The 15,037-nt window shown below is 53.2% G+C and overlaps 3 protein-coding genes across 3 annotated transcripts; 2 read left to right on the plus strand and 1 right to left on the minus strand.

Annotated features, from left to right (window-relative positions):
• Positions 1–7,748: 7,748 nt before the first annotated feature.
• Positions 7,749–8,603, plus strand: BDP81DRAFT_375306 (uncharacterized protein; the record flags this gene model as incomplete). The annotated part of the gene is made up of 2 exons (XM_060586715.1): positions 7,749–8,288; positions 8,409–8,603. Exons 1-2 carry the CDS (start codon positions 8,076–8,078, stop codon positions 8,601–8,603), a joined length of 408 nt encoding a protein of 135 aa, XP_060444682.1. The 5' UTR covers positions 7,749–8,075.
• Positions 8,604–9,161: 558 nt separating this feature from the next.
• BDP81DRAFT_429003 (acetylcholinesterase) lies at positions 9,162–10,949 on the plus strand. Its single transcript, XM_060590477.1, has one exon. The coding sequence runs from the start codon at positions 9,460–9,462 to the stop codon at positions 10,792–10,794; it is 1,335 nt and encodes a 444-aa protein (XP_060444683.1). The 5' UTR covers positions 9,162–9,459; the 3' UTR covers positions 10,795–10,949.
• Positions 10,950–11,043: 94 nt separating this feature from the next.
• Positions 11,044–13,426, minus strand: BDP81DRAFT_375310 (major facilitator superfamily transporter). The gene is made up of 2 exons (XM_060586716.1): positions 12,361–13,426; positions 11,044–12,303 (listed from the first exon to the last, which is right to left on the minus strand). Exons 1-2 carry the CDS (start codon positions 13,131–13,133, stop codon positions 11,166–11,168), a joined length of 1,911 nt encoding a protein of 636 aa, XP_060444684.1. The 5' UTR covers positions 13,134–13,426; the 3' UTR covers positions 11,044–11,165.
• Between the last annotated feature and the right edge of the window lie 1,611 nt (positions 13,427–15,037).

Here is a 15,037-nt window from a genome sequence, read left to right on the forward strand (position 1 = left end):
ATCGTATTCCAATGCAGTTTGATGACCTTACCATGTTTCCGATACCAAAGGACAGGTCGGGATGTGAGATGACTTGGCAGGCCCGGCTCTAAAAGCTGACAGCTCTTCTAGACATCCATGATCCATCTGACCCATCATCCAGGCAGCGGAATTATGATCCAGATTTTGCCCCGCGGATCCCACAAATTAGACTCTATGCTGTTTTGATGGCTCGATTCTAGATTCTCTGTCAATCACGGTCCCGATAGGTTCCTCGGGATCATGTACAGGAAGCAAGAAGCTTTGTGGTGGTAGGTCGTGTAAGTCCGGCCGAGATCCCGCGCCTTCAGCAAGAGCTAAGGCATAAAAGTATGGAAATCGACCGAAAGAGACTCAAGTCGTTTCTGAAAAGAGACAAAGTAGTCAGGCGAGACACGATTGCACACAAGACACGTCGTATGACGTGTCTTGCCCGGTAGCTTGCCGCTGGTCGTGGCCGCAAGACACGTATGCAGGGCGCAGCTTTCTTTGATACGCGTTTGGATATGAACACATAAAAAGAACGCAGAGTCTCTCAACGAGGTAAACCATGAGCTGGTCTTTCTATCATCCTCTCATGTATGGTACCGGGTCCAGGTCACCCATGGGCTGATGTTGAGACAACTTCTCCGTACCTGTGGAAGGAACATCCTTCAATTCGGAGAAGATCCACTCCTGCTTGGAAATATAGCAATAACCAAGGTAAAAAGCAGATCCTCTTTATCAGTGGATAGCGTTTTGTAATGTTGAAAAACATGCTCCGTAGGTCTGCAAAACTTCTCGCTGACATGCCGCCTGCCCCATGTTACATGTATGATAATTAGAGCTGGAAAGCATCTTAGAGCCTGAGGTTCTCGGTTAACTTCAATATCCAGCGCTATAGCGTGAGTTGGTTTATTGACCAAAGCAGAGGAATTGTCGAAACATATTTCCTAAATCCCCATCCGTCACGTTATAGTGTTGTCTCACCGGTAGCAAAGTTCTTGCCTAGGCTATCAGACGTAGCCTATCAAATCGACTCCCTTCGTCACTTCAACGGACCGGTCATGTGAGACAGAGTCTAGACTGACGCCTCGATACCCAATCATGCACCTCAATAGCTGAGAGACGGCCTGCATAGAGTGAAAATAGCGGCTTACCAACAGTACCAACAGAATGACAACTTTGGTCGGGATCATGTTGCATTACTTGACACCCCAATGTGAACAGCCATGTGTCTCAGCTCTCACAGGAGTAGTGTATAGTCTGGCCAAGGTAGGCTCACTGAATAGGTGTGAGACCGGTAGTTTGACCAAGTAATATCCTCTCACGTGGAATTCAATAAGCTATTGTCCTGTTGCACAGCGTTACTGTGTTGCCTCAAGGTATAGAAAGATAGTAGTGCCACCATCGACTAGGGCTTACTGTTACTGTTGGTTTGCGTGTACCACAGGTTAGTCACACAGGTATTCCTGGTATCGCGATCGGTAGCAATATCGTTGGGTTAATCTGGTGTTCTGTTGTTGTTCTTAAGGAGAGTATCTAAACGCGAAGGCTCGTGATATGGAAGGAGGGAGCTGAGGTGTGTCACGTGCCGAAGACACGTGACATAGCTCGGCTCCGTGTATACCTAGCGATTGCCGTTTGTTCCCACACTGGCAATCTTTTCTTTTGTGGAAGAAAAGGGTCTGTAGATATCTAGGCGACAATAAGACGTATTGATCGCGCACATGCGGTTCCTCCCAACCCCCATATCTCTAGCGCGTTCACTATGCTCTCTATCTTCCAGATACCCTCACCTTGCCTAGGTGCGTGTCACCCATCCCTCCATTTTGATCGTAATGGTATTTGTGGAAATAAGTCTCTCCAGGGCTTTGTTTGGCGACGCCTTGGTAAGTCCGTCTGCTGGATTATCACTGCCACGTATCCATCGTATCTCTGTAAGTTCTCGTCGCTCGTACGATTGCCGAAGCGCCATGATATCGACCATCAACCGCTTCTCCTGGGTGGTTCCGAGCTTGACAAGGCACTCGTATAGTGAGTATGAGTCGGTACATGCCACCGTGTGTATCTTTGGGTGGCCCAGTTTGTCCATGATCATCGCCAGTGTCGACGAGAGCGCGTATGCCATATCCACGCCCGCGACCATGCCGTAAACCTCGGAGGCAAGCACGCTGCGAGTCACACGCTTTGATTTGGTTGACGAGAAGTGGATAATGTTGGCGTCCAACGTAAAGTGGTCGTTGTCCAGGTCAGGGGTAGAGGTCTCGTTGCCTAATACAATAAGGAAGCCGAGTTGCGAAGTGAGGTCTTGGTTGTTGGCAAATGATCCATCAACAAAGACGAAGAGCTTGGACGTTGAGAGATCCAATGGGATAAAGGTGAGACCACGGTCAAGCGAATTCATCTGCCATTGTAGGCGCCGATTGAGATTCTCGATATCACCCTCGGTTGGGTCTTTGTGTTGAGCGGCTGCTGACATATCATAGCAGGCCTCTGGTTGGCAGATGGAGGCAATGTATGCTCCTCGAGCACGTTGTTGGACGTAGTCTTGCTGGGCCGTCGGCGACTTGCTGTCTATAAGTTGCAGCTTGCTGCCTTGTCCCTTTTGTCGAAGAACGAGGGATGTGCCTGTCATTGTGATGATGCCGCCATTAAAGATGAGGGGGTTATCATGAGTCAAGTGCTGCTTTGGTTTGGCAGTGAACTCTGCCTCCTGCAGCTCAGTATCCTCTCTAATGGAAAAGGGTTGAGTTGTGAGACCAATTGTGTCGTCAGTTTGCATTCCAATGAGAGCAAAGTCTGGATTAGTTGGCGATGAAAGGAGAAGACAAGGGTCGTATGTGGACGTATCCATCTGGAGAGCTTCTCTGTGGTGATGATGGTAGGTGGACCACCAATGGGTTCCTGCCTCTGCAATTCCATACAGGGGCTTTACAACCCTCATGATGGTGCCATTGGGGTATTGGTGGCGAATTTGCTGCGGCAAGTGCGCGTATATAGCGCGGTTAAGAGGTGAAGTCGATTGTACGTAGGCCTGAGTGATATCGCGGAGCCAGAGTACGTGGCGGTCGTTATGGAGCAAAGACGGCGCCAATGCGAGAATGAGACGCTGGCTAGCGCGTTGAATAGTGGGCGACTGTGTAAGTATCGTCAACTTTTCGTCGTCAGCGTAGCCCTGGACTACAAGTCGGGACTTCTCATAGGGCTGATCGGTGCCCTTGCCCTTGACTTCGTTGACCAGGCGCGATTTGAATATTCGGCTGGTATGTGCGATGGAATTGCGAGGTATGAATTCGAATACGCCGCGGCTGACCAGAGATTCGATCTCGGCTTTTGCCGAAGCTTCGAATGGCTCGCCGGGCGTAGTCAGCACGCCTTCCCTGCGTAGTTTGATCGCAAGGTCAAGGTCAGACTTCTCTTTAGCGGAGATAAAAGCAGTATCAGGGTCTTCATCGATATGGGCGTCGGTTTCTTGTAGAAAGGTACGTTCAGCAGATACGTAGTGCTTATAGGGGCGGCCGCGTTTACGCGGTAGCGGTAACGTAGTAGCTAGGAGTGACTTCCGTGGACCAATAGCTACGACGATGGTATCTTCTGTATGGTCTTCAGCGTTAGCGACATCGTCAGAGGGCTCTTCTCCAGGGGACGTATCGACGGGGGATTCGCCAGAGGGGTGGGGGGGACCAGTGGTGAGCTCAGCGACGGCGCCGGCGTCAGGTTCTGGCCCGTCGGTGACCTCCTCGTGATGGTATGGTTTAACCACTGTAGACCGGAAGGTCCGAGGTCCGTTGACATCAACCGTGAGGTCTTCGCCGTTGACAGTGAGCAGTGTGAACGGTCCAGTCCAGCCATCCCTTTCGCGCCAGACGCGGACTTGTGAGCCGATTGGAAGCGCCTTCTGCGCAGCCGTATCGGGGCCGTTGCGTGTCGCCAGTGCCTCGTTGACCTGCCTGGTCGCGTGGTATTTGCGAATAGCTTCGCTGGCCTTGCGCACTGCCGCAGCGCGTTGGACGATGTCTGGCGATGGGGGTGAGTCATCAGCCATACGCGGGTAAGCGCCGAAGACAAGTAAGGTTGGGACAATGCCCTGGGGACCGGCTGTGTCATTGATTGCCTTGAATGCTGCCTGCAAAGCTACGTCCTTTGGTAGCAACGGACAGTCTTTTGTGATGACTTCGTACGCTCGTCGGAGTACTGCATGGTATCTTTCCACTTTGCCAATGCTGTGGTGTGACTCCACGGGTACGATTTTGATTTCAATTGACATTGCGCGAGCCTCGCGGCGGAACTCTGCGGACGTAAAGTTGCGCCCAGCGTCTGCCACAATCCAGTCGGGAGGTCCTTGGTAGACATCGATCCAGCAAAGGCGCAAGGCTTCCCATGTTGTTTTGGCAGAGATGTCCTTCAGCCATCGGCCGGCGTTGAAGGCGGTTGCAGAGTCAATAATGTGGAGCACTGGTTTGCTGTCAAGGTACACGATGTCGGCGATGATTTCGTAGTTGAAGGCACCGTTGTCATGGTCGCAGAGGGAGAATCTGAAGCGGTTGGGCGACTTCCCGTTCATTTGACATTGGTGGCAGTACTTGACTAGGTGCTCAAGAGCTGACATTTCCACGTCATGGCCGGCTTCATGGAGAACTTTGTAGAGTCGCAGAACAGATGGGTGACCAAAACGGCGGTGAAGGCGCCGCAGCTCGATGCCGGTCAGGTGACAATGGGCGATGGTCTGCTCGGCGGCAGAAGGGCCAAGTAGCATAAATGGGTGCCCCCATTTGCGAACAACAGGTACGACGACGTTACCCTGGATGAGTTGGTTAGTAAGGTTATTGAAATGGACGAAAAGCCGGTCCATATCTCTCAAGCAGAGGAGAAAAGGGGTGTTGACGGGCACCACGTGGAAGTCGATGGGTCCGAATGGTGTAGGGACCATGATAGTACCACTCGAGGCGATGGGATCACCACTACCGAAGCGAATGTTTGCTTCACCGGCCCGTGATGGGTCAATTCGTACGCTTGGGTATATGCGACGAAGGGCCAAGACTTGGAGGTGACCAGCCGTGGAGTGGCCGGCTGCTCCAGTATCCGGCAAGATACCTTGAAAGATGTCAGAGGAGTATCGGTCGAGTGTGAATTGATGGGCTGCCTCTCTAGCAGGTTCGCAAGGAAATAAGTAATGGTCTTTCCATTGAAGTCCGATTCGCCGAAGAATGTGGTACTGATGTGGAAGGTATCGTGGGTTGTGTGGTCTTCGTCAATAGTCGTGGTCTGGAGGTATTGACGAAGGTCCTCGTCTTCACTGTGATAAGGTTGATCATCATCGTCGTCAAAGGGCTCGTTGCCCTCATATTGCGTAAGGAAGCTGCTGTACGCAGCCAAGGAGTTGTCAGTTACGTATTGACTCTTCTCGAACTTGCCATATGCAACTTTTCGTTCCTCCTTTGTGTGCTTTGTCGACCAGCAACCGGGTTTCTTGCATATATAGCACTTGCGGTCAGAGGTGTATTTGCCTCGTGGAGGGCCGCTGCTGCCACGGCCGAATCTGTTGCTCCTGCCGTTGCCTTGGTAGGTACGGTCGACCCAATGCTGGTTATCGGTCTGGTTAGCAGCGTATTGTTGGTCGGGTCGTTGTTGGATCCTCAGTTCAGTGCTGATTGCAGCACGAAGCTGATGGACGACTCCTTCGAGCGTCAATGATGGGTTATACAAGCACAGCTTGCATTCGGGGACGTCTGCGCACGCGTTGAGAAGGGTAAGACGTAGAGCCTCGTCAGTATGGTACTCCCGGGGAAGGGCGTACTGAATTGTCGTCAGGCGGGTGATGAGGGCTTCCAACACTTGAAGCTTGGTCTTGCCTATGTTAGTTTGCTCCATGCGGTGAAAAGTGGTCGACTGCCACTCCATGAGGTAATTCTGGTGGCTTTCCTGCCCCTCGAAGTGCTGCCGGACCTTGTCGACCATGACAGTAAAGTCACGGGGGCCGTTGTTGCAAATTCGATGGAAGTAGAATGTTGCGGCCTTTCCGCGAAGCATCGTCGAGAAGGCAAGGCTAAGGTCGTGATGGGTCGATATACCCACTTTATCGCAGTTATCGCGGAAGATATTCAACTTCAGGTCAAATACATCGTACATTTCGCCGCTGAATTTCATGTCGTCAGTGGTTATCTTTGTGAGGTTAGCAAGCAGCTGTGGAAGCTGATTCTGGGCAGGGCGGGACGGGGGTTTCTCATGTAACCATTGCCGCTCCCGATGGAAGTCGTCGCTATGGGATTGCGGTTGGAAAGGGGTGCGCTGTGTGTGTTTCGGTTCTTTGGGAAGCTCGTGAGTCGGTAGGAAGCCGGTAATGGGCGGAAGGTCGTTCTGAAAGCCGGTTCGGCCTTGCTGGAAGCGAGGCTGTTGTGACGAAGATGGACGAGGTATCGTTTGGTGAAGCAGTGATTGACGGGGAGAAAGATGAGGCGACGAACAGCGGCTCTTGCTCTTTTCTGTAAGCTCTCTGATACGGTCGTTCCTGGCAAGTTGCTTCTGGACCATCTGTTGGAGTTGTAAATCCAGTTCAGGGTCGAATTCCGGCTCCTTCTTGATATGTTGTCTTTGCTGCTCTTCGCGCATCTGGCGGCGTTGTTCAGGAGTGATATATCCTCGCTGGATATCTTTGAGGAACTCGTCATTGCTGTCAACTAGCTTGTCGAAGTATGAGGACTTGGCTCTCAGGCTCTCGACTTCATCGTCGGTCCAGGGATGGAAGTGTTCTTCTTCCAGGATCCCCACGAGGTTGGGAGCAATCTTCTGGTCCCTGTGTCCCTTGCTGATGTAGACGCCGTGATGGAGAAGGTGATCGCGGAGGATTCCCAGAGGTCTGGTATCAACGGCGTTGAAGAGGGCTTCGTCCCAGTCCGCGAAGTCCTTCTGGAACGCCTCCCAGAGCTCATGGCCCAAGAGGCCATCGTGGAGCCAAGTGGCGATCTTGTAGGCCATGTAGGAGCATATTGTTTTGCTGTCGCGCTCGTCAAGGAGGAGGGAGTTTTCTTGGTCGTAGATGCCCCAGTTGGCGTCATCGATGAAGCGGTAGAATCCATCGGGGACTGGAAGAACATCTGGTGATGACGATAATGGTGGTCGTTGCGCCATCTTGGTTGCTTATACTTTAGCGATAGTAATGTAATATGAGGCTTGTTGGATTCGAAGATAAAAACAAATAGACGCGTACTTCGCGTCTCGAGGTAGTAGGTGAAAGGAATACCACGTTGGGCGAGGCCTCTTCCAAAGGCGCACTGGCGCGTAAGAAAGAGCTTTTTCGCGAGGCCAACGATGGCAGCGTTGAGGACGCCTTTTCCGACGGACCGCTGGGTCGGAAGGAAAAGTGAAGGTCTCGTGGGCCAAGGGGCCGACGATGCCTTGATTAGCACGTAAAGGACCTAGGGGTCGTAAACGTCTCTTCTGTAGGTAATGCAAATACCTGGCTAATCTGTGATTGAAAAAACCACTGATCAGTGTTGGTTTGCGTGTACCACAGGTTAGTCACACAGGTATTCCTGGTATCGCGATCGGTAGCAATATCGTTGGGTTAATCTGGTGTTCTGTTGTTGTTCTTAAGGAGAGTATCTAAACGCGAAGGCTCGTGATATGGAAGGAGGGAGCTGAGGTGTGTCACGTGCCGAAGACACGTGACATAGCTCGGCTCCGTGTATACCTAGCGATTGCCGTTTGTTCCCACAGTTACCTTTGTCTGTTCGATTGATACAACCAGGAACGGGAAGCGGGGGAGACGTTGTGAGACCTGGCCTACACCGCTTCGAAGTTGGCTGGAATGTTGCAGCGTAGGCGTAGAGTCGCGGGAATGAAACCGATGGGCAAGGCCGTGAGACTTTGGACAGTGGAACTTTTATGCGAGGTCAGAAGACAGGTTTTGGTACCTCGCGAAAAGAGGCTGTCTTCGCAAAAGACTAATGAGTAGCATGGCTGGATTCAACATACTGGATCTAGTATATAAAGAAGACCAAGACCTCTGTTCTAATGGTCTTTAAGCAATCCCATCGACCACTCCGAATCCCTTGTCCGAGTCAAAATCTCTCAAGATGCTCTTCAGCAATATCGTAGTTCTCCTGGCCGCAAACCTTGCCACAGGCGCTGCTGTCGCCGTGGGCACCTCATCAGATGTGATCAACCTCGACGCCACGGACCTCCAGCGCCGCACCGCTTGTGCCGCGGCCGGGGTCGTCAACGGCCAGTGCGGCCGGTACTACCGCGGCACCGGCTGCAGCGACCAGATCGAAGCGATCGGACCCGGCGTACGTCTTGACCTCTTTGACCCCGCGCCTCCTCTCTGGGCATTTCTCAAGACAAAGACTACTTAAAGAAAGGCTGACCTTGAATACTTCTTGCAACAGAGATGCAGCGGACAATGCTAGTACTCCTCCGACGCCATCGCCAGCCTCAGAGCCGTCGGCGACGGGACCTACGGGACCAACTGTCACCTGTACTATGACAACAACTGCCAGAACCAGATTGGCGAGACTGGGAACGCTATAGTTGGCGGCGGGAAGTGTTACACGCCTCCGAGCGGGAGGACTGGGCATAGCTTCTTGTGCTGGTACAGGTGCTAATCGCAATGAAAGGTGGACTGAGACATGGCAAGAATCATTGAATCAACATGCTGATTATGGTTACTTATCTGGAAATGGGACTTGGTATTTCTCGTTTACGAAAAGAAAAGAAAAGGATCAATAAGGAAATGTTTCTGATGCTGAGCCCAATTCGGAATGCTAAGAAGCTTCGGCTTAGCCTGACCTCCTACAACCTTTGGGCTTATCAAGACGACCAGCTGTTGAAAATAAGAGAAGGAAATTTCGAAAGAGTGTTGAGCAAGTAACAATTCATTCAACTCGAGATTCCACTCCAAGGTCAAATGCTTATAGCCAAGGCTTGGAATCTGTCAGAAAGCTCTCTGAGATTGCGTCTTCTCACTCTCGAAGGATTGCTGACCACATGCACCTCGCTGCTACCTTCTAGAAAGAGATCAAGATCACCCAAGCCGGGCGAGGCGGGGCAACCGAAATCAAAGTGCAGATAAGGGTATCAAGATGATATATCTACGCTCAAAGTGCTCAACTTCAGGGTGCTTGCAGCTCTACTAGCAACATGCCAAATCTCAAAATGAAGCTCGCCATCGTCTCCCTCCTCGCTTCGGTCGCGAGCGTCCGCTCAGCAGCCAGCAACACCAACACCTCACACCCCTCCAACCCCCTCACAGTGAAAACCTCAACCGGTACATACACAGGCCTCATCGACCCAGACGCCCCAAACACCCTCCAATGGCGCTCCATCCCCTTCGCCGAACCCCCCATCGCCTCCCGCCGCTGGCTGCCCCCCGCAAAACTCCAACCCCACAACATCACCAAACCCCAATACGCCATCAAATTCCCGCCCTCATGCCCTCAATTCGTATCCGCCGTAGAATCAATGTGGAACCTGCCCCTCACAAAGGGAAACCTCATCTACAACGGCGCCCAAAACGATACCTCGGGCCTGGTGGGCGAAGCAACCTCCGAAGACTGCCTCTACCTCGCAATCTGGGCACCCACGACCCCGCCGCCCACAAAGGAGGGCTTCCCCGTGCTCTTCTTCATGACGGGCGGTGGGTTTGTTATGGGCGGGATAGATCTGCCCTGGCAAATCCCGACATCGTGGGTTGAGCGCTCGCAGTCGGCCATCATTGTGACGATTAACTACCGCGTCAACATCTTTGGCTTCCCTAATGCGCGCGGGTTGGCCACTGACGGAATCTCACAGAATCTCGGCATCCTAGACCAGCGTGCCGCTCTGGAATGGGTACAGGAAAACATTGCTGCCTTTGGCGGCGACCCGGGCCGCATCATGCATTGGGGCCGGTCGGCGGGGTCTATTGGTGCAGATATCCACGCCTACGCGTACTACGACGACCCGATCGCACAGTCGTATTACATGGAGTCCGGCGTTGTGCAGTCCGGCATCGAAGCGGACCTGACGTACTCCAACTTCACCTTTGTCGCGCAGAACGTAGGCTGCGGATCCCCCTGTGGCGCCGACTGTGAGGACGAAGACGGCACGGCGGAGCTGGACTGCATGCGCCGGGTATCTCCTACGCAAATCAGCAACTTTGTCGGACAATACACCGACCGGGGCGAGACACCCGCCATATTCTTCTCCTTGGTCCAGGATGAACGCATCATCTTCCAAGACTACGAGGCCCGCGCAGCAGAAGGCAAACTCGCCCGCCGTCCGGTCCTCATCTCTCTTACAGCCAACGAATTCTCCTCTCTGGTCCCCTGGCCAAAAGATAACCTGACAGAAGGACCCTGGCAGCCGCTGGTCACAGAAGCGGACGTCGTGTGGGTGTGCGCGGCGTACAATGCTACCGTTGCGCGTAACCAGCTAAGCACGTCTGAAGCCCCCGTGTTCCGATTCCAGTATGCAGCCGAGTTCCCCAATCTGAATGTGTATGACTGGCTTGGTGCGTACCACAACAGCGAGACGCCGTTGGTGTTTGGGACGTATGAGCTATTGGATCATATTGCACCGACGACGGAGTTCCAAGTCGAGGTGAGCCGGGCGATGCAGGATCGCATCATGGCATTTGCTGAGGATCCGTATCATGGCCCGCAGAAGAAGTTCGGATGGGAGCCGCGGGTTGTGAGTGAGGCGAATGGGGGTTATGTCCTTCGGTTTGGAGCAGGTGGGAAAGTGGTGGAGCGGATTGATGGCGTTGAGATGGATGGGGTGTGTACAGGGTTGGGTGAGTATGATCCTTTCCCGTAGATACTTGTGATAATAAAGAGCTGGCACCATGCTGTCGGTATTAGTGGCTTCGCGAAACACACAAGAGAATACTCACAGGTTAGGCGTAACTGCTCAAGGCTTATGAAAGGTTTCGATCCGTGGGTGCCCTGGCCAGGTTGGTGTGCGGTATCATGCTATCATGCGAAAGCTTCGACATGATTAGCAATGTCGACTGCGTAATTAAGGATCTGGATCCGATGACGGAGTCCTGAAAAATATACTGCATTATTCATGATTGACTTTATTATGACTATGTCTAACTAGATAAGACTAGGTGTAGGGTTATTAAAGATCGTGAAGTCAACTTTTGGAGCTTAGATAAAGCCCGGGAGCGCCGCATGCAACAGACATTACTTTGCGACCTGGCGTCTAGTACCAACATAACTGTTGCGCCTGCTGGCAGAGGGAGTACCTCTGGGAGTGCCGCGGGGGGTGACACGGTTCTCGCCAAAGAAGCGCGAATTCTGGCTGTACGAACGCCCGTACGCGGGACGATCCGGACGCTCGGCGTCAGAAGCGCCAGAGGCAACACTCGCGCGCCTGTCTGCACCTCCTCCGACATGACTGATGCGACGATCGCCCGCGTCGTCTCTGGCTCCGGCCAGCTTCTGAGCAAACGGCGAGCGGGCGCGAAGGGTCGGGCCCTTCCAGTAGATAACATAGACGGCGATGACGAGGATAAAGGAGATGCAGAAGAGAATCGTGCAAGCGTACTCGAGGTTCTTTCCGGTACTCGCGCCAATGTTGGTGAAGAAAGGTGTGGCAGGGACGGTAAGGACACCCGCGAGGAAGTCACGAGCCCAGCCGTTGCCGCCAGTTGCCGAGGCGGAGTAGGGTCCGTAGGCGCAAATCATGTAGTCGATGGTGGCCATGTAAATGGCGTAGTTGGCGATACCGACAATGGCCGCGAAAACCATGGAGCCGATCCAGTGAATGGGAGGTCCTTGGATGGTCCATGCGAAGCCAATCAAGCCAATGGGCAAGCAAGGTGCGGTGTACAATAGGAACCAAAGACGAGACTCGTACTGCGCTCTATCATCGTTGGGCTTGGCCGCACGCTCCTTGATGTTGCGCTTGATGGCGGGGATGAAGAGAAGCCAGGCGAGAACGTAACCAATACCGATAGGAATGAAAGCCAATCCAACCTGAACGGTGCTGAATCCCCACTGACCGTAGACGAGGACGAAGGACTGGATGAACATGAAGATGAGGGCGTCGGAGAAACCGGAGAGAAGTGACAGCACCAGCACGATCGGCTCGGTGAGGAACATCTTGAAGGGACGGATCCAGGTAGAAATGACTTCCTTGGCCGAGAAGCGGTCCTTGAAGGGGACGAGCTCGTCAGGACCCCAGATGTTAGGGTTGCCCTCCTTTCTGCGTCTCTTGGCGATGCGGTTCATCATGATAGTGGTGCGTGTCTCGGGGACGGTGAAGGCATGGAGGGCCTGAACAGCAACTCCGAAAATGAGCTGGACCCAAATGGACCATCTAGTAAAATTTCTTAGGTGGTGTTAATGAGGGGGGTGTTAGTCTCTTGTTACATACCTCCAGTGTAGGTATTCCTCAGTGAAGCCGCCCACGATAGGTCCCAGAACGGACCCGCCGACCGAGGAAAAGACAACATATGCGACGGCATACTGCTGCTTGTCGGACTCGAATAAATCGGCAATCATACCGAGCGTGACGGAGCCACCAGCAGACGACAATCCACCCAAGGCGCGACCGACCATGATGGTGGCAAAGTTGGGTGCCAGTGCTACGGGGATCTGCCAAATGTTGACGAGGAGAAGTGAAAGCTGGAGAACCGGCCAGCGACCAAATTCCTCAGACCACGGAGCCCAAAGCTCGCAGCCAAAGGCGTAGAGGACGAGGAAGATCATGGCGCCGCAGCGGCCGGCCTGGGCGCTCACGTTGAACTCCTCCGAGATGCCGCCAATGGCATTGGAGTAGAGGGACGTGTTGAAGTTCATCGAGACCTGAACCCAGAAGATGACGGTGAGGATGTACCACTTCTTCCACTTGGGGAAGCAGAAGCCCAGCTCTTCGTAGCAGTCATCCTCGGTGATTTCGTACTTGTCGTGGGTGCCCAGCTTCTCAAGCTTGGCCCCTTTACCGTTGCCATTCAGGGCGCCATTGCCGTTCAGGTGCTCCGAGTGATCAATGGTCGGGTCGTGCTCTTTTGAAGCTGCTGTGTCGCTGGCGCTAGTGTCGCCATTAGCGTTGCGCTCGTCGCGGGACTCGAGCTTCTCGTTGGCGACTTCGAGGTCGGCTTGATTAATGACCTGAGGCGGTTCCTCAGCAAATCGTGTGCCAGCCATGTTGAGCTGTTGTCATGCAGGTATAAGGTGGAGGATGGTCGAGAGAGGTTTGCAGTGCGGCTACCTCCTGTTATGAAGGAAACCAGCCGATGATGGAGGAGGAGAAGAGATAGGATTAGGCGTATGGACAACCTCTAGAGACCAAAACTCCGGATGATTCGGGAGAACCAAGGGATCGGCGAACCTTGAGTGCCTGGGAGCGATTCGAGATATATCAATGGGGCGGTCAACTTCGGGCGGAAGCCGAGGGACGCAGACCCTACCGCCATGACCCAACGCGCCTGTTGCTGTAGACGTCGAGCCGTCCACAGTCCGCTCCCCAGACGTGCAGTCGCCCACCCGTGACATCACCGTCCATTATTGGTGGCGCGAAACAGGCAACCCCTAGCGCAGCACCTCCCACTTAAACAAGACGCAGCAGCGTTGGAGGGGCGTGTGTGTGGGATACGGGCGCGGGCGAGGTGAAAGAAGGGCAGAAGGGTACCGTAGCTGTGCCAGTCTAGAGCCAATCTGTGGAGTAATTGAGTTTGACGCTGCCCTTGGAAACGTTTTCTTCTAGTGAGATTTTTGATGGTTGAATCCGTCGACACCGATTCTGTGCTGTCAAATTCCAGTCACGTTGCCCATCCGGACACAGGATTTGGTGATGTGTGAAAGTTCGCGCTTCGGCTCCTGCCAGAGAGGCGTCAGAGGTGAGAGGTACGTAGTTGAGGCTGGTGCCAAGTTGCGGCAGAGCGGCAGGCGACTTGGCGAAGGGCGGCTTCCAAAGCTTGTTTCCCGTGGAAAATACCTTCCACCTTTGCGTACCTATCTACTGTATGTACCCTGTTCCTTCGCGGCTCTGGTGGCGTCGCAGTTCACGAGTGGCAGGCGACCCTCAGCTGTACCTGGCAAAGTCAAGGAACACCATGATTGGCACATCAAAAGAAAGAAAGACCCGCAAGGATTCTAGTTATGACGATCCATGGTCGTAAACTTTTACCTTCTCCCCGAGTTCTTATTTCCCACCTTTGCCGTCTTCCACTAAAAACAGTCACCCTAGCTGCTCTGGGAAGTCTCCATTTCTCTGTTCTTGTCTCCCCAATGACACCAGCAAGCAGTCACCTTTTCGGGCTACCAAACTGGGCAAAGCGGGATGCATAGCACCAACGGACACACAGTATGACGTCGTTGGACCGGTGGGCCCGAACTCGCCCTCGCAGGCCGTCTCCAGCCGTTCTGTGTATCGAATCTCCAGTCTTTTCTCTCCAGCTTCTCTCCAGCTTCTCTCCAGCCTTTGTTTCTCTCTCCACGGGACGCTCGCACATGCCCATCCCATCTCCAGTTATTCAGTCACTCCCCGCTACACCATCTGTTTGATGCGCGACTACCATACTAAGGTAGCGATGCAGCGACAATGGCATGAGGAAAGATAAACACAAAACAGTTTTTGGGATGAGCGATGCCAGCTTAACCCTTGCTTTGTTCGTATTTTAACGACATCATATGCACAACGAGACTCTTACTCAGCCAGCCAAGTTAAGGGGAAGCAAAAAAATACCAGATGATCAGCCACTCCCGCAGCCTCAACCGGCGCCTGGACGCTGTCAAGATCCGGATCCCCCCTGACAGCCCGAATGTCGATGAAACGCAGTCAACCGAAGCATTCCGAGCCCATTATCAACCAACCATTCAATCAACCCCTTCATTTTCTCTCTTTTCACCAAGGTTATTGCAGCCGCCATTCAGGTTCATTGCATGTGGATGCCTCGTACGACATCGCCTCACGACTCGCGTACGCCTGTAGTCAACGTTACCTTTCCCCTCCTCAATCTCCCCAGTATTATGGTCGTTCAGTATTTCAGATCCAGATAATCCTGCAAGATGAGCCAATGAAGCATCCAGTCCCGTAGAGAGGGCCCTGA

The sequence above is a fragment of the Colletotrichum phormii genome (genome assembly GCF_030913505.1).
Source record: "Colletotrichum phormii strain CBS 102054 chromosome Unknown BDP81scaffold_11, whole genome shotgun sequence".
NCBI classification, from domain to species: domain Eukaryota; kingdom Fungi; phylum Ascomycota; class Sordariomycetes; order Glomerellales; family Glomerellaceae; genus Colletotrichum; species Colletotrichum phormii.